The following is a 19,415-nucleotide window of genomic DNA, read 5'->3' as shown; positions in this document are numbered from 1 at the left end:
CTATTCAGGAATTGACTGATGCTTCGGGTCTGGGAGGAGATCTCTCAGGAGAACATCTGCCGCCTCATCAGGACCATGCCCAGACATTGTAGGGAGGTCATACAGGCACGAGGAGGCCACACACATACTACTGAGCATCATTTCCTTGTCTTGAGGTATTTCTACTGATGTTGGATCTGCCTATAATTTGATTTTCCACTTTGAATTTGAGTTTCATTCCAAATCCAGACCTCCATGGGATATTTTGATTTACATTGCTCATAGTTGTGCTTTATTGTTCTCAGCGCATTCCACTTTGTAATGAATAAAGATTTAAAACTGGAATATTTCAGTGATATATTCAGTGATATCTAGGATGTGGTATTTTAGTGTTTCATTTATTTTTTTGAACAGTGTATATATATATATATATATATATATATATATATATATATACATGCACATACACACATATACTGTATCTATCTATAAATATATATATATATATATATATATATATATATATGCTTCTCACAAAATTAGAATATCAAAAAGTTAACTTATTTGAGTTCTTCAATACAAAAAGTGAAACTCATATTATATAGAGTTACGGTATTACAAACAGAGTGATCTATATAAAGTGTTTATTTATGTTGATGACTATGGCTTACAGCCATCGAAAACCCAAAAGTCATTATCTCAGTAAATAAGAATGCTTTCTACCAGCTTGAAAAATTATTTTAAAAACTGAAGTGTTTGTTCAGTAAATACACTCAATTCTTGGTCGAGGCTCCTTTTGCATCTATTACTGCATCAATGCGGCGTGGCATGGAGGCGATCAGCCTGTGGCACTGCTGAGATGTTATAGAAGCCCAGGTTGCTTTGTTAGCAGCCCTCAGCTTGTATGCTTTGTTGGGTCTGGTGTCTCACCTTCCTCTTGACAATATCCCATAGATTCTCAATGGGGTTAAGGTCAGATGAGTTTGCGGGCCAATCAAGCACAGTAATACTGTTGTTTTTAAACCAGGAATTGGTACTTTTGGCAGTGTGGACAGGTGCCAAGTCCTTCTGGAGAATGAAATTTCCATCTCCAAAAAGCTTGTCTGCAGAGGGAAGCATGAAGTGCTCTAAAATTTTCTGGTAGACGGCTGCGCTGAGTTTGTTCTTGATAAAACACAGTGGACGTACACCAGCAGATGACATGGCTCCCCAAACCATCACTGATTGTGCAAACTTCACGCTAGACCTCAAGCAGCTTGGATTGTGGCCTCTCCACTCTTCCTCCAGACTCTGGGACCTTAATTTCCAAACGAAATGCAAAATTTACTTTCATCTGAAAACAACACCTTGGACCAATGATTAACAGTCTGTCATGATCCAGGTTGGATCATGTCAGATAAAAGCACTAGTAACCTTTTTTTTTCTCTAAGCTTGTGCTTAAGTTTGGTTTTTCCCCCCGGTGGCCATTAGGGTCATTGCACTTGATGTTTTCTTTGCTTTGCCTTTTGCCCCCGGTGGTCACTGGGGTTATAGCAGTTTTTGGCCCCTGATCATTTGACCATTCCCTTTTCCTATATAGGGTCACATGGTCTATGAGCAGGTGTAGGTAATATTGCTCATTTCCAACCATCCTTGGTGGAGAAAGGAGCTAGAGAGAGTTCCTTGCAGCACAGTCAGAGTCCTGGTGTGGAAGGAGTCAGAGGGGATTTCCTTGCAGCTCTGACAGAGCTTGGTGGCAGCTAGCTATTCAGGAGGCAAGTTGCATTCTGGTGGTGGACTCTGTTGCTGGGAGCAAGAGCAACAGAGCAAAGCTAAGTGGTGTTTCCCTGTTTGTATTTTTCCCTGGTGTGTATTAGTACAGCGGTGGGGCCAGTGCCTGCGCCACCCAGCTCCCTAGCAAGGGATAGGTGATGGGTGTGCTAGGGTGACAGGTATCCTGATCCGCGCCCGGTGCGGAACCGGCCTAGGGAACGTTAGAAGTGTGAGGGACACTGACTCAGGGGAGTGCAGGAGGTCTCCACGTCCCCGATCACAGGGCCGACCGTTGTAACTGTTTCCCCTTCCCCCGTGTCTTGTTGTATTAGTTACCGGCCTGCGGGTCGTGTCACACAGGACAGTAACATGTGCCGTGTACTGTTGTTTTAGTTACCGGCCTGTGGGTCGTGTCACACAGGACGGGTCCACGTGACACAGTCCAGTTCTTTTTCTCCTTGGCCCAGGTAAGACGCTTCTGGCAGTGTATATTTGTCATGAGTGGCATGACACAAGGAATGTGACACTTGTAGTCCATGTCCTGGATACGTCTGTGTGTGGTGGCTCTTGAAGCAATTACTCCATCAGTAGCCCACTCCTTGTGAATCTCCTCAAAATTATTGATTGGCCTTTTCTTAACAATCCTTTCAAAGCTGCTGTTATCCTGGTTGCTTGTGCAACTTTCCATTAATATGCTTGGATACTCTATGAACAGCCAGCTTCTTTAGCAATGACCTTTTGTGTCTTACCCTCCTTATGGAGTGTGTCAATGACTGCCTTCTGGACATCTGTCAAGTCAGCAGTCTTCCCCATGATTGTGGAGCCTACTGAAACAGACTAAGGGACCTTTTTAAATGCTTAGGAAGCCTTTGCAGGTGTTTTATGTTAATTATTCTAATTTACTGAGATAATGACTTTTGAGTTTTCATTGGCTGGAAGCCATAATCATCAACATTAACAGAAATAAACACATGAAATAGATCACTCTGTAATGACTTTATATATGAGTTTCACTTTTGTAATGAAGAACTGGAATAAATTAACATTTTGCTGATATTCTAATTTTGTGAGAAGCACCTGTATGTATATATACATACACACGCAGCGACCAAGCAAATGCTCGTGCTCCGCTATTTCTGACTTTTCTTCAGATTATTTATTCAGTCACATCCTTTCTTCATTCACTTGGTTTCAGTAATTGTAATGTAGAAAACAACCTGAATCTCCGCTACTGAAGAACGCCAACAACGGATAAATAAAGCCAAACTCAATTGTGATCTTAGTGTCCAACACTAGATTTATTAGGATGTGTATTACGGTCAGTACAACATGTTCTCAGCTGTAGTTAAAAGCATCTCTGACAGAACAACCATTATTGTGTATTAAATGATGAGAAAGCCTCAAAAATACATAAATAAATGTGCTTATTGCATTTACACGCACAGGAACTTGAATGCAATTAGATTAAAGAGAAGCAATTTTTTTCACTGTGATCAGAACATTCATGTAATTTTTAAAAATTGGCCAGTGTCCTCTGCACTTTCTCTAGTCTCCTCATTTTTGGTATCAGATGACCAACTTTTAATAAAAACAACAACAAACTGATTTTGCGATACATTGTCTGGAATTGTTCATGCTCCATGTATCCATATGTGGACATTCAGTGGTTGTGATGCGAGTTGCAGCCTGTTGAGGTTTTGCTACTGTCATGATCGTATTAAATTAGTACTGTATAATGAGAGATTTAAGCCCTAAATTAAATTTGCAAAAAGGGCAGATATCTCTGTCTGATCAGGAGGCAGAATGATATACGTTCAATATCAGGAACTCTGCGATTGTTTTCTGTTCAGTCCGGGATTGAGAGTCCAGTGGGCGGTCCTAATTAGTGATTGACAATTATCTCTACAAACATACTCAAAAAAGACTGTCAATCGAAATAGGACCGGCCACTAGACTCCTAAAACCACCATAGAAAAAGAATTAAAAAAAGCACAAACAAGTTATACAGCACATTTCCCTCTAAGAGTATTCATCAATCTGCTCATCTCCTCCTGATTTATAACATACGGTCTGCAGCAGTTCATTGTAACAGGTTCCTGTGAACATCCTTATACAAGATTGGGAAAACAGCTTTCACGAGTGGAACTTGGAAATGTTTCAAGATATCTATGCAAACTTCCGGTAAGAACTTGCCTTACAGGGAACGGGTCACAATGAACACGGTGTTCGATCTGTAGGCAAAATGTTATAAAGAAAAAGGAGCTGAGCAGATCCATATATAGTTTTGTGGAAAAGATTCAGTATCACTTGTCAATGTTCCTGTTTCCTTTGTTGAACCAAGTCCCAGCTCAATTTGTGCTCAGGAGTAATGTGAGTAGACACTTTCCTCTGTAGGAGTGTGCATACATATAGAACTGTCAATCACCAAGGAGGACAACCCACATGACTCCAAAGAGTAGAAAGGACAGGGATTCAATTCAACAAATAATTAGGATAATGCAGGCTCAATCACAGACACACAAGACTGACTTCCTGGTAATTTTTCAGACCTTTCTGTTCAGTATATATTGAGGGTTTGCATCATTTCATGTATAGAACATGCCTACAACTGAGAACATTTGGTTTTCTTTTTCTTGTGAAGCAAACAATAAATAGGGCAAAATAAGTGGAAACTTCATTGTGCATAATTATTCACCCCTCTAAAGTCAGTGCTCTGTAGAGCCTCCTTTTGCAGCAATTACAGCTGCAAGTTGCTTTGAATAAGTCTCTGAGCTTTCCACATCTTGCCACTGGGATTTTTGCCCATTCCTCAAGGCAAAACTGCTCAAGCTTCTTCAAGTTAGATGGTTTCCACCGGTGAACAGCGATCTTCAAGTCTGATTCTCATTTGGATTAAGGTCTGGGCTTTCACTAGGCCACTCCAAAGAATTTACACATTTCTCCTTAAACCACTTGAGTGTTGCTTTAGCAGTATGCTTTGGGTCATTGTCTTGTTTGAAGGTGAGCCACCATACCAGTCTCAAATCACTGAGAGACTGAAACAGGTTGTGCTAAAGAATATCACTGTATTTCACAACATTCATCTTCCCCCTTGACTCGGACCATTTTTGCTGTCCTTGCTGCCACAAAACATCCCCAAAACTTTATGTTGCCACCAGGTTTCAATGTGAGGATGGTGTTCTTGGGGTGATAAGCTGTGTTGGTGTGGCACCGGACACATCATTTAGCTTGGTGGACTTCCTCCATACATTTGGGAAGTCTTACAATTTTTGTGTGTAAGTAAAGACTTTTTTCTACTCACTCATAAAGGCCACCTCTATGGAGTGTACGGTTTATTGTGGTTGTATGGACAGATACTCCAATTTCTGCTTGGAAACTCCCCAGCTCCTTCAAAGTTACATTTGGTCTCTGTGCTGCCTCTCTGAATAATGCTCTCCTTACCCGGGTTGAGCGTTTTGGAGGGTGGCCCTCTCTTGACAGGTTTGTTGTGGTATCATGTTCTTTCCATTTGATGATAATGGATTTGGTGGTCCTCTGGGGATCATCAGAAATTGGGATTTTTTTTTTCTTTTATAACCCAACTGTGACTTGTACTTCTCAATAGCTTTGTCCCTGACTTGTTAAGAGATCTCCTTGGTCTTCATGGTGTTATTTAGTTAGTGGTGCCTCTAGCTTAATGATGTTCATGCCTCTGTGGCCTTTCAGAAAAGGTAAAGTGTATATACTGACAGACATGTGACACAGATTTCACACAGGTGGACTTCCTTTCACTATGAAGTTGACTTAAGAAGGTAATTGCTTGAACAGGAAATTTTTAAGGGCTTCAAAGGAAAAGGGATGAATACATATGCACATGGCAATTTTTGAGATATTTCATCTCAAATTCAATTTATGCCTATATTTTGCTAATTTCACTTCACCAACTTACACTATTTAGTGCTGATGCATCTCACACATAATGGATTGCAAAAATATTTAAAGACATGTTGTAATGTAACAAAATAAATGAAAAGCTAAGGGGGTGAAAACTTTTGCTAGCCACTGTATTGTTTGGTGTGGCCTACTATATCGCCAACACAGACAAGCAATTCAATGAAGGCGGAACTAGACAACAAAACATGCAAGCGTTCAGTATTTGGTGAGTTTTCTACCTCAGTATTTGTAAGCCAAAACCATTAGTGGAACAATCAGAGGAAAGTATAATAGAAACAAGTCACCACTTCTACATCTTTCATCCACTAAGTTTTGGCTTACAAATACTGATGTAAAATACTAGGCAAATACTGAAAGTGTGAACAAGGCCTTAGAGGGTGAGTCATTCTAACAGCAGGGCCCCAGGCATGGTGCTACTGGCACCTCATTTGCATTTTAGCCTATAGAAGGTTTTCTCCCAATCTAATTCTCGGATTTTTAAACAAAAGAGACGGCTCTTCCCGGTGCAAGGCCCTCTACTAGGACCTGGGCTTACTTTGAAATAGAATTTATCAACTCCTTTTAAAAACATTCCCCTCTTACCTGATGGAATAGGGGGCTGTGGGTGACCGAGAACCCCAGACCACTGGCGCACATCCCGAGAACCATATCATCGGGGGCATCATTGCTGTAACACCGACATTTGCTGCCAACGAAGTCCTTGACAGCCGCTCTGCTGAACACCATACTGGGGAAAACAGCAGAAAGATTCTCAGATTACATTCTGTACTGGAAACAACTAAAGGATTACTGTATAATATACATTTTTTTATTTTACTGATTAAACCTTTACTGTGTTGATAGATGGGTATTTTTATGTACATGATAAAAAGGCGGCCATTTTTTTAAAGCTGCTACTTCTATTTTCATTTACAGCAGCAACAAGGAAATGAGAACCCTCATGATCTATTGCCGATGGCAGACTTGGCACTATCTGCCTCTACTTTTATGATAGAAGTGTTCACTTTCATGGTAATTCCCTTTAATGACTGATGAACATGCTTGCTTGATTTACTCACAAAGTTGGTTGCAGACAACACCAATGCTTGTCTACTTTTTTGTTCGTGCTGAGCTGGGGTTTGCTGTCAGAGACCACCTACCTGAGATGTGGGTGTCAAGAAATCACCATTTTGGAGATGGCTGCTGGCCCCAGAAATGGGCCCCATCTCTATTAGACATTTATGGCAAACCATGTAGATTATTCCATGAACGTCTAAGAACGGTTTACCCATTTTAGGAAAAGTGCACATGAAGTTTGTGGTCAATGTCAGGGGTCTACACTCATTAAAGGGGCTCTGTCACCCCATTTAATCCCTATCAGCTGTGGCCACCACCATCAGGGGCTTATCTACAGCATTGCTGTAGATAAGCCCCCGATGTAACCTGAAAGATAAGAAAAAAGAGTTAGATTATACTCACCCCGGCGTTCGGTCCGGTCCGATGGGTGTCGCCGTCCGGTGCCTCCCATCTTCATACGATGTCCTCCTCCTTGCTTCTCCCTCGGCTACTGCGCATGCGTACTTTATCTGCCCTGTTGAGGGCAGAGCAGAGTACTGCAGTGCGCAGGCGCGGGACCTCTCTGACCTCTTATGACCTGCGGTTTTACCTGCGGATTTACACAAATCCGGGCGGAAAATTCCGCAGGACAATCCGCAGCGTGTGCACACACCCTTATGGGGCAAAAATGGGGTGACAGATTCCCTTTAAGGTATGAGCCCGAGAGTAACCACGGACTGGAAGGATGCCAAGCCATCTGTCCACCATGGGGATCCATTGCAAAATTATGTATACTATGCGTTTTACGTTTTGGACAGTGACTTTCTTCTCTACACAAGGAAGTGCAAGTCTGTAGCACTGTTCTATACAGGGAATGAAAGGATATGCAGACTCCTAACAGGCAAAAAGTAGCCAAAATAACTCAATTTTAGCCTCTGCTTGGCAAATAGGGGTTTACGGTAATGCTTTTTCCGGCATATAATTTTTGCTACGTGCATAAATATAGCACACCTAGCCTAAGTCATGTATATGAAACGATATTAAAGCACCACTCCAGTGTTTTAATTTTATCATTTCAGCGTTGGAGTGGTGCCTCTAATGTAAGTTCCCTGACCCTAGTAATATATTTACCAGCCGCTAACCTCAGCTTTTCCTAGCGCTGCTCCAGTTCCACATTGCCATCTTGCGTCCTTACCTTCTGACTGATCAGAAATCTGAGGTAACGATCACAAGCTCTCAATGTAGGTCTGTGATAACTTTGTCCTCACACTTATAGACTTGCATTGAGCTGTGACTTCCAGAGCAGGTCCAGCAGATCACAAACTGCGGAAGATGAACAGGAGCGGCGCCGATAAAAGTTAGAGTAAGTATAAGACTTGCAGGGAACTTAGATTAGTAGCATCACTCCAGCGCTGTGGTGATTTAAGGTTTTGTTGTTGTACAAGCAAATAAAAAAAAATGAATTCTCTACTGTGCTTTGTCCTCCTCCATATCTCAAAGACGGCTGATGTTATGGCTCTTGTCTTGTGATTGAGAATAATTGGGCACCTTTACCCTTTTTATTGTTCTCCGTTCAATAGAAATGACTGAAGGTTTAAAAGTTGATGCTTACAAAACTTCAACAACACGAGGATAAAGTATTGTTCCCAGTCACATTCCTCCCACTGATGCATTTGATTAATGCACAAAATTATAGAGATTAATCCGTACAACTATTGTTCTCTTTTTAACTTGTGCAAGGGTATGAAGCCAAACGCTACAACAAGGAGGAAAATGCATGCAGACAGCATGCCGAAAAAGAGGCTTTTTATTTGTTTTTCTACAATTGAGGCAGCCGCGGCAGTGGACGACATAATCATGGTAGTTAGTACTCTAAGCACTCACATACTATATGTCCGTGTTCTAAGTGGGAATGCTACATTTTTGAGAACAAACTATTTATTCCAAAGTCTTTATCATTTCCAGGACTAATGTTGTTGACCATGTTTGGTTAAACTTTTGGCCAATTACAATGACTAATAACATAATATTCCCCAGCACATTACATATAAAAAAGTGGGAAAGAAAATAATTTCCTTTAAAGACATGGGTAAAGACCAGAATGTGAAAATCCAACAGAAACATTTGGTTAAAGCCCAGGTGTACTGCAGAAATGTTTCCTGCACTGGATATGGAGAAGCGGGACAGTGGTCACACAGTGGTCTTCTGCTTGTCATTCATTAGCTACAGCACATATGTACAATACATACAGTTAAAATCAAAATTATTGACCCTTCATTGCAAATTAGGTTTACTAGCAAAATGTTCCAACTTTCAAACAAGGAAATTCTAAATATCTCAACACAACTTACATAACATGAGGAGCTTCCAAACTGACAGAATTATTCACTACCTTCATACGAGCTCATAACAAATGTTGTTTGTACTTACTAGAACACCATTTCACTATTATGACCTGCTGCATACTTAATGCATACCCTGACACTAGCTTCTGACAGAGTACCTGAGATATTTCTTATGGCTTTCAGTTCACTAATATTCTTGTTTTTGCGTGCTGCAGCAAAGTCTTCAATTCCTGCCAAAAATTTTCTATGGTGTTCAAGTCTGTGACAACCACTCCAGAATCTTTTAGCACTTCTTCTGAAATCAAATATTGGTGGACTTTGAGTTATGCTTGGAGCCATTGTAATGTAATGATGTCCAAAGCTTAGGAAGAAAACAAGCGAAACGCGCGTTGGGGCTATGGCGCAACAGCTAGGCATATCTATTATGGGTCCTCCTCAGCCACCCACACAGACAGACACACATTAGACCTGGTCTTCACCTGTCTCTGCTCTCTAACTTCATAACCTCCCCTCTCACTCTATCTGACCACCATCTACTCACTTTCTCATCCCTGTCCTCCTCACCTGTCACCCATGCCCAGCAACATGCGCACCCCCTGCAGAAACCTCGCACATCTAGACACTTGCGCACCCTCTGACTCTATTCTACCACTATCCTCCATATCTTCACTCCACGACACAGACACTGCCACTAGCTTCTACAATGCCACTCTTGCATCAGCCATTGACTCGGTCGCCCCTGTCATGCATAGCAGAGTGCAACGAATCAATAGGCAACCCTGGCACAATAACATCACTAAAAAGCTTCGCCAAGTATCCAGAATGGTGTTGGAAGAAAACGCATTTGCAAGATGATTTCACTGCACTCAAACAAGCAAAACTCGCATTCAAATCAACTCTCACCTCTGCTAAACAGGCCTAGTTTACATCCCTTGTATCTTCCTTATCCCACAACCCCAAACAATTGTTCAACACTTAACTCCCTCCTCCGCCCACCACTGCCCCCTCCGTCTTCTCTAATCTCTGCCAAGGACTTTGCCACACACTTCAAAAATAAGATAGACCAAACATGGCAAGTCTTTGTTGTCCGACCACCACAACCCCTTTGTATGAGAGACCAATGCCCTAACCCCATAACTTCCCTCTCCAAAATCACTGAAGGAGAGCTTGCTCATCACACCTCACCACTTGTGCACCTAACCCCATGCCATCTCCTCCCCAACTTCACCACTACACTAATCCCATCCGTAACCCATCTCTTCAACCTATCACTAACTTCTGGTACCTTCCCCTCTGCTTTCAAACATGCCACAATCACACCTGTCCTCAAAAAGCCATCCCTTGACCCGAGCGCTATGTCCAGCTATCGCCCCATATCTTTGCTCCCATTTGCTTCCAAACTCCTTGAGCAGAACATCTACGCTGAACTTTCCTCTCACTTTGCATCTAACTCGCTCTTCGACAACCTACAATCTGGCTTCCATCCCCACCATTCCACTGAGACTACCCTGACCAAACTTACTAACGACTTACTTACAGCCAAAGCTAACAGACAATTCTCTATACTCCTCCTTCTAGACCTGTCTTCTGCCTTCGACACAGTTGACCACTGCCTCCTACTACAGATCCTCTCTTCCTTTGGTGTCAAAGACCTTGCCCTATCCTTGATCTCATCTTACTTTACCAATGCACATTTAGTGTTTCCTACTCCCATACTACCTCTTCATCTCGCCCTCTCTGTTGGTGTCCCTCAAGGCTCTGTCCTAGGACCCCTTCTCTTCTCATTTTATACCCTTGGCCTGGGACAACTCAAAGTCCTATGGCTTCCAGTGCCATCTATATGCTGATGACACTCAGATCTACCTCTCTGCCCCAGATGTCACCTCTCTGCTGTCCAGAATCCAGAGTGTCTATCAGCCATATCCTCCTTCTCCTTTCGCTTCCTCAAACTCAATGTGAACAAACCTGAACTAATTATCTTTCCTCTATCTCGCATACCTTCCCTACCTGATCTATCTATCATGATAAATGAATTCACACTTTCCTCTGTCCCGGTAATCCGCTGCCTCGGAGTAACCCTTGACTCTGTCCCTGTCCTTCAAATCGCACATCCAAGCTCTCGCCACCTCCTGTCGCCTCCAGCTCAAAAATATTTCCAGATTCCGTCTTTTCCTCAACCATCACTCTACCAAAAGGCTTGTGCATGCCCTAATCATCTCCCGCCTCTGCTACTGCAACATCACCCTCGTATGGCCTACCTTCTAACACTCTCGCACCCCTCCAGTCCGTCCTTATCTCTTCTGCCCATCTAAATAATCTCTCTCTTTGCTACACTCCTACTTCCTCTCTTTGCAAATCCTTTCACTGGCTCACAATTTCCCAGCGTATCCAGTTTAAACTACTAACACTGACCTACAAAACCATCCATAACCTTTTGCTCTGTATATTTCCTAACTAATCTCTCAATATCTTCCCTCACAATCTCTGGTCCTCCCAAGACCTCCTTCTCTCCTCCACGCCTATTTGCTCCTCACCAAATCACCTCCAAGATTTCTCCCAAATATCCCCCATCCTCTGGAATTCTGTGCCCCAACATGTCCGGTTATCCACCACATTTGGATCCTTCAAACAGAACCTGAAAACCCATCTCTTCAAAAAAGCTTACAACCTGTAATGACCACACAGCCACCTCAACACCATTGGAGCTACTGCAACCCCTGACCTACTGTCTCCTTCCCCATAATCCTGTAGAATGTAAGCCCGCAAGGGCAGGGTCCTCTTCCCTCTGTACCAGTCTGTCATTGTTAGTTTGTTTACTGTAAGTGATATTTGTATTTTGATGTAACCCCTTCTCGTGTACAGCACCATGGAATTAATGTTGCTATGTAAATAATAATAATAATAATAATGGGTTCAAGAGATCCTTTCATTTGTGCATATGCACACGGCATGCATTTTGTTAGCGCTGGGCAGCCCGCCTGAACTAATAGAAGGGTGTTGGTACTAGGCTGGCCTGGATGCTGTGCATGGCCTCAGTGTGAACAGCGCCGCATACAAGTTGTTTTGTGCATCAACATACCAGGCAATCGCCCCCTCCATGTATTGGTAGGCTGGAGCAGTTGCTTGATTGGTATTTTTGCACCTGTGTTGCCATCTTTAATATATGGGTCCACTGCATCCTGATAGTGCATTTGTTTGGAGGCCTGTACGGGTAAACCTTGTTGTTCTTTTGCTGTTCTCATTATTGGAGGATTTTCAAGTCCTCTTTTTGTACTGTGCTGTATTAGCATATGCATATACGGCATCATATAATTGCTACCTCGCAATGAGGGCATTTGTCATTATTTTACAGACTCAAACATTAAACTTGTCTTGTTTTAAATAATATGAATGGCCAAATTCCTTTATCTGATAACACTTCCATTTTTGGAATTTTGGTGGGGAAACTTTATTAGGTATGTTTTTCATATTGATTAATATATATGACAACTATTTTTGACCCGGGTTTTTATGGCTTCCCCAGTTCTTCTATTGTACTAGTTGCCTTCCACTGCTCTGTGTTTGCACTGCTACCCATCTGTATGTTTACAGATTAATTGGTGTATAGATACATTCACTTTATTATTGTTCTGTTCATGTGTATTTATTGATTTTGGCTATGTGTCCACGTAGCGTTTTAAAACGCTCACTAAAAACCGCACTCCTTCCCAGAAATCGCGCGGTTTCACCGCGATTATGATTGCGATTTTGCCGCGATTTTCGCGTGCGATATTCAAGCACTTTCCAAGCGATTTGAAGCATCGCTTGGAAAGTGATTGACAGGTTGGTCACACTCGTCAAACAGTGTTTGACAAGTGTGACCAGGTTTTTACTATTGAGGCCGCCTATGCGGCTTCAATAGTAAAAGATAGAATGTTAAAATGCTAAAAAATTTTTTAAAAAAATCGGGGTATATTTACCTTCCGGCGTCCCGCGCTGCATTCCCGGGCCTCAGCGTTCCCAGTAATGCCTTGCGAGACCTGTGATGACATAGTCTCGCGTTGCTATAGCGATCTCGGGAGACCGCTAGAGTCACGCGAGACTACGTCATTACAGGGCCTTGCCGCAAGGCATTACTGGGAACGCTAGGCCGGGAATGCAGCGCGGGACATCGGAAGGTAAATATACCCCGATTTTTTATTCTTTTTTTTACAGGGGTATGGTACCCAGGGCCTGGAGGACAGTCTCCTCTCCTCCACACCGTGGGTACCAACCGCACATGAGACGCTTAACTTCCCGCATGGTGGGCATAGCCACATGCGGGAAGTAAGCGATTCTCATGCATTCCTATGGGTGCGGAATCGCGGCAATTCTTTGCTATTCCGCACAAAAGAATGAGCATGCTGCGATTTTTTCCGCGATGCGAAAAAGCGCAGCATTAGCACAGCATGTGCGGAATGCCATAGGAATGCATGGGGGCGTTCTGTACACGATTTTTAAACGTTTTTGCGCCGAAAATCGCGGCAAAAACGCTTAAAAATCGCTACGTGGGCACACAGCCTAATAAAGATGTCTTTTGTAAGTGTATCCAGTGATACCAAGTTATTGCTAGCAGAGAGAGAAAAATTACAATAGCCAGTGCCAATATGGTCAATATGGACGAAGCATTTCCATGCGAAATGCGCGTTGTTTTTGGTGGGCTCCCGGGTGTTTCAGGTAATCTATCAGAATAATGTGCGGGTTATAAATTTTATTTATTCATTTATTACTATGTGTGTGAACTATCATGTTGTAAGAGGATTAGTGTTGATGACATGACCATATTGGCACTGGCTATTGTAATTTTACTCTCTCAGCTTGCAATAACTTGGTATCACTGGATACACTTACCTGTTTTTGTACTTATTAGATGCATTTGTATCTGCATAGAATTGTGTGATGGATTTATTACTAAAGGGGTAATACAACCCTAGTGCCAATAGTATGGATTACATATGAAGTAACTATATCATTACCCGATGTTCTGTGCCTGTGTTATAATAATATAGAATTATCTTTGATATTACCCGAGTTACCCACCTATTGATATTGCACCTGTTGTATCCTTCCTATTTGTAAGTAACATTTTAATGAGCTGTCAATAAAAACTAAATCTTTTATCTTGGCGGCATCTTAGTCTTTTTTTTGGTGATATATTTGGTATATTGGCTATGTGAGCCGCGTTTTTTTGGATAAAAACTTGGTGTCTCAACAAATTAAAAAGGCAGCACATAACAATAAGGTCCTTATTACGGGGGATTTTAACTATCCAGACATTCAATGGGACATAGAATATTCTGGTTGTACGAAAAGCTGCAAGTTCTTATCAACAGTTCAAGACAATTACTTCTCTCAGCTGGTAGATGAACCAACCAGGGGAGGAAATCTCCCGGATATGGTGCTGTCAAAAAGACCAGATAAAATTTCAGATCGATAGGTCAGGGTGCATTTGGTATGCAGTGACCATAACATAGTCATTTTCAATCAAACATTCAAAAGGGTAAATGCAAAAACCTGGAACTTTAGGAAAGCTGATCTCAACAAATTAAGGGAAGAGCTTAATCGAGTAGACTGGGACCATGTCATGGTAACTTGTGATACCAAACATAATTGGCGCATGTTTAAGGATATACTACTAAAATCCTGTGGAAAACTTATACCTTCTGGTAATAAACTGTACAAGAATTAAAAAAAACATTATGGATAAATTAGGCAGTACAAAGTTTAACCCCTTCACCCCCAAGGGTGGTTTGCACGTTCATGACCGGGCCAATTTTTACAATTCTGACCACTGTACCTTTATGAGGTCATAACTCTGGAACGCTTCCATGGATCCCGGTGATTCTGACATTGTTTTCTCGTGACATATTGTACTTCATGTTAGTGGTAAAATTTCATTCAAATAACTTGCGTTTATTTGTGAGAAAAACGGAAATTTGGCGAAAATTTTGAAAATTTCGCAATTTTCCAACTTTGAATTTTTATGCCCTTAAATCACAGAGATACGGCACACAAAAAACTTGATATCTAACATTTCCCACATGTTTACTTTACATCAGCACAATTTTGGAACCAAAATTTTTTTTTGTTAGGAAGCTATAAGGGTTAAAAGTTGACCAGCGATTTCTCATTTTTACAACACCATTTTATTTTTAGGACCACATCACATTTGAAGCCACTTTGAGGGGTCTATATGATAGAAAATACCCAAAAGTGACACCATTCTAAAAACTGCACCCCTTAAAGTGCTCAAAACCACATTCAAGAAGTTTATTAACCCTTTAGGTGCGTCACAGGAATTTTTTTGAATATTTAAAAAAAAATGAACATTAACTTTTTTTCATAAAAAAAATACTTCAGGTTCAATTTTTTTTATTTTACCAAGGGTAACAGGAGAAATTGGACTGCAAAAGTTATTGTGCAATTTGTCCTGAGTACGCAGATACCTGATATGTGGGGGGGAACCACTGTTTCGGTGCATGGCAGAGCTCAGAATGGAAGGAGCGCCGTTTGACTTTTTCAATGCAAAATTGGCTGGAATTCAGATCGGACGCCATGTCACGTTTGGAGAGTCCCTGATGTACCTAAACAGTGGAAACCCCCTACAAGTGACCCCATTTTGGAAACTAGACCCCCCAATGAACTTATCTAGATATGTGGTGAGAACTTTGAACCCACAAGGGCTTTACAGATGTTTATAACGTTCAGCGGTACAATTAAAAAATCATATTTTTTCCACAAAAATGATCTTTTCACCCTCAATTCTTATTTTTCCAAGGGTAACAGGACCCTAAAAGTTATTGTGCAATTTGTCCTGAGTACGCTGATACCCCACATGTGGGGGTAAACCACTATTTGGGCACATGGCAGAGCTCAGAAGGGAAGCAGCGCCATTTGACGTTTTTGGCTGGAATTGAGATGGGACACCATGTCGCGTTTGGAAAACCCCTGATGTACCAAAACAGTGGAAACCCCCCACAAATGACACCATTTTGGAAACTAGACCCCCTAAGGAACTTATCTAGATGTGTGGTGAGCACTTTGACCCCCCCAGTGCTTCACAGAAGTTTATAATGCCCGGGCGTGAAAATAAAAAATTCGTATTTTTTCCACAAACATGATCTTTTAGTCACCATTTTTTTATTTTCCCAAGGGTACCAGGAGAAATTGGACCCCAAAAGTTGTTGTCCAATTTGTCCTGAGTATGCTGATACCCCATGTGTGGGAGAAAACTACTGTATGGGCACACGTCGGGGCTCGGAAGGGAAGTAGTGACGTTTTGGAATGCAGACTTTGATGGAATGGTCTGCGGGTGTCATGTTGCCTTTGGAGAGCCCCTAATGTACCTAAACAGTGGAAACCCCCCACAAATGACACCATTTTGTAAACTAGACCCCCCAAGGAACTTATCTAGATGTGTGGTGAGCACTTTAAACCCCCCAGTGCTTCACAGAAGTTTATAACGCCCGGGCGTGAAAATAAAAAATTCGTATTTTTTCCACAAACATGATCTTTTAGTCACCATTTTTTTTATTTTCCCAAGGGTACCAGGAGAAATTGGACCTCAAAAGTTGTTGTCCAATTTGTCCTGAGTATGCTGATACCCCATATGTGGGAGAAAACTACTGTATGGGCACACGTCGGGGCTCGGAAGGGAAGTAGTGACGTTTTGGAAGGCAGACTTTGATGGAATGGTCTGCGGGTGTCATGTTGCCTTTGGAGAGCCCCTAATGTACCTAAACAGTGGAAACCCCCCACAAATGACCCCATTTTGAAAACTAGACCCACTAAGGAACTTATCTAGATGTGAGGTGAGCACTTTGAACCCCCAAGGGCTTCACAGAAGTTTATAATGCCAGGGCATGAAAATAAAAAAATCGTATTTTTTCCAGAAACATGATCAATTAGTCCCCAATTTTTTCATTTTCCCAAGGGTAACAGGAGAAATTGGACCCCCAAAAGTTGTTGTCCAATTTGGCCTGAGTACGCTGACACCCCATATGTGGGAGAAAACTACTGTATGGACACACGTCAGGGCTCGGAAGGGAAGCAGTGATGTTTTGGAATGCAGACTTTGATGGAATGGTCTGCGGGTGTCATGTGCGTTTGGAGAGGCCCTGATGTACCTAAACTATTGAAACTCCCCACAAGTGACCCTATTTTGGACACTAGACCCCCCACGGAACTTATCTAGATGTGTGGTGAGCACTTTGAACCCCCAAGTGCTTCACAGAAGTTTATAACACTCGGACGTGAAAATAAAAAAATCATTTTTTTTCCACAAAAATGATATTTTTGCCCCCAATTTTTTATTTTCCTAAGGGTAACAGGAGAAATTGGACCCCAAAAATTGTTTTGCAATTTGTCCTGAGTAGGTTGATACCCTACATGTGGGGGTAAAACACTGTTTGGGCGCATGGCAGAGCTTGGAAGGGAAGGAGCACCATTTGACTTTTTCAACTCAGAATTGGCTGGAATTGAGATCAGACGCCATGTTGCATTTGGAGAGCCCCTGATGTGCCCAAACAGTGGAAACCCCCCAATTATAACTCCAACCCTAACCCCAAGACACCCCTAACCCTAATCTGAGCCCTAACCCTAACCCTAGCCCTAAGGCTGTGTGCACACGCTGCGGATTTTGGTGCGGTTCCGCAGCGGTAACTGCTGCGGTGTACAGTACCATGATTCCCTATGGGAATCAAAAACCGCAGTGCAGACGGTGCGGAATTTTCCGCGCGGATTATCTGCGGTTTTCAATCCGCAGAAAGAATTGACATGTCAATTCTTTCTGCGGATTCTCCTGCGGTTTGCCATCTCCTCTATTGAGGAGATGAAAAACCGCAGGACGAAACCGCAGAGCAATCCGCAGGTAAAACCGCAGGTCTTTTGACCTGCGGTTTCACCTGCGGATTTTACAGAATCCGCACCTAATCCGCAGCGTGTGCACACAGCCTTACCCTAACCCTAATGGAAAAATGGAGATAAATACTTTTTTTTTAATTTTATTATTTTTCCCTAACTAAGGGGGTGATATCGGGGGGTTTGATTTACTATTTATGGCGGTTTTTATATTTGGCAGCTGTCGCACGCTAAAAGACGCTTTTTATTGTAAAAATAGTTTTTGCATCACCACATATTGAGAGCTATAATTTTTCCGTATTTTGACCCACCGAGTCATGTGAGGTCTTATTTTTTGCGGGACGAGTTGACGTTTTTATTGGTACCATTTTCGGGCACGTGACATTTTTTGATTGCTTTTTATTCCTATTTTTGGGACGCAGAATGAACAAAAACCAGCGTTTCATGAATTTCTTTTGGGGGGGTGCGTTTACACCGTTCCGCGTGCGGTAAAATTTATAAAGCGGTTTTATTCTTCCGGTCAGTACGGTTACAGCGATATCTCATTTAGGTCGGTTTTTTATGTTTTTGTCGGTTTTATGCAATGAAAACTATTTTATATAAAAAATAATTATTTTTGCATCGCTTTATTCTGCGAGCTATAACTTTTTTATTTTTTCGCTGATGATGCTGTGTGGCGGCTCGTTTTTTGCGGGACAAGATGACGTGTTCAGCGGTACCATGGATATTTATATGCGTCTTTTTGATCGCGCGTTATTACACTTTTTGTTTGGCGGTATGATAATAAATCATTATTTTTTGCTTCGTTTTTTATTTTTATTTTTTAAGGGGTTCGCTAAAGGGGTTAACTAATGGGACAGTTTTATAGGGCGGGTCATTACGGACGCGGCGATACCTAATATGTGTACTTTTATTGTTTTTTTTTTATTATTTCCAAAAAATGGATTTATTGGGGGAATATTTTTTTTTTTTTTTCTAATTTATTTGGCGATTTTTTTTTAATTATTTTAACACTTTTTTTATTTTTTTTTTACTTTATTAAATAGTCCCAGGTGGGACATCACTGTCCTGTGACAGATCGCTGATCTGTCACATCACAGATCAGCGATCTGACACAGGCACTGCAGAAGGCTTCCTCATGCCTGCGCTTTGCAGGCACTGAGGAAGCCAGCTTCCTCAGGCCCCCGAAGGCCCCCGTCGCCATCTTGGATTCGGGGGCCTGGAGGAAAGGAGCCCCCCGCAGCAGCGCTGCACATTGCGCTGCCGTGGGGGGCTCAGGAAAGCACGGAGGGAGCCCCCTCCCTGCCGATGCTTCCCTTTAACCCCCGTTACACCGCGATCATGTTTGATCGCGGTGTGCAAGGGGTTAACGTGTCGGGGGCGGTCCGAGACCGCCCCTGACACATTGTGCCGGGTGTCAGCTGTGATAATCAGCTGACACCCGGCCGCGATCAGCGGCGCTCACCACGTGGGTGCCGCTGATCGCGGTAGACG

The 19,415-nt window shown here is 42.3% G+C and overlaps 1 protein-coding gene across 2 annotated transcripts in view; it reads right to left on the bottom strand.

Annotated features, from left to right (window-relative positions):
• The window catches only part of B3GLCT (beta 3-glucosyltransferase), a 591,167-nt gene that overhangs the window by 8,581 nt on the left and 563,171 nt on the right, over window positions 1-19,415 (bottom strand). For both annotated transcript variants that reach the window (XM_073583176.1, XM_073583175.1), the window contains one exon: window positions 6,247-6,391. In XM_073583176.1, the coding sequence (XP_073439277.1) occupies window positions 6,247-6,391 (145 nt within the window). The remainder of the gene's footprint in view (window positions 1-6,246; window positions 6,392-19,415) is intronic.

The sequence above is a fragment of the Dendrobates tinctorius genome, unplaced genomic scaffold (genome assembly GCF_039654945.1).
Source record: "Dendrobates tinctorius isolate UK_male_01 unplaced genomic scaffold, ASM3965494v1 ptg000075l, whole genome shotgun sequence".
NCBI classification, from domain to species: domain Eukaryota; kingdom Metazoa; phylum Chordata; class Amphibia; order Anura; family Dendrobatidae; genus Dendrobates; species Dendrobates tinctorius.
The sequence above is the reverse complement of the archived record's forward strand: the minus strand, read 5'-3'. Positions and strand labels throughout refer to the sequence as shown.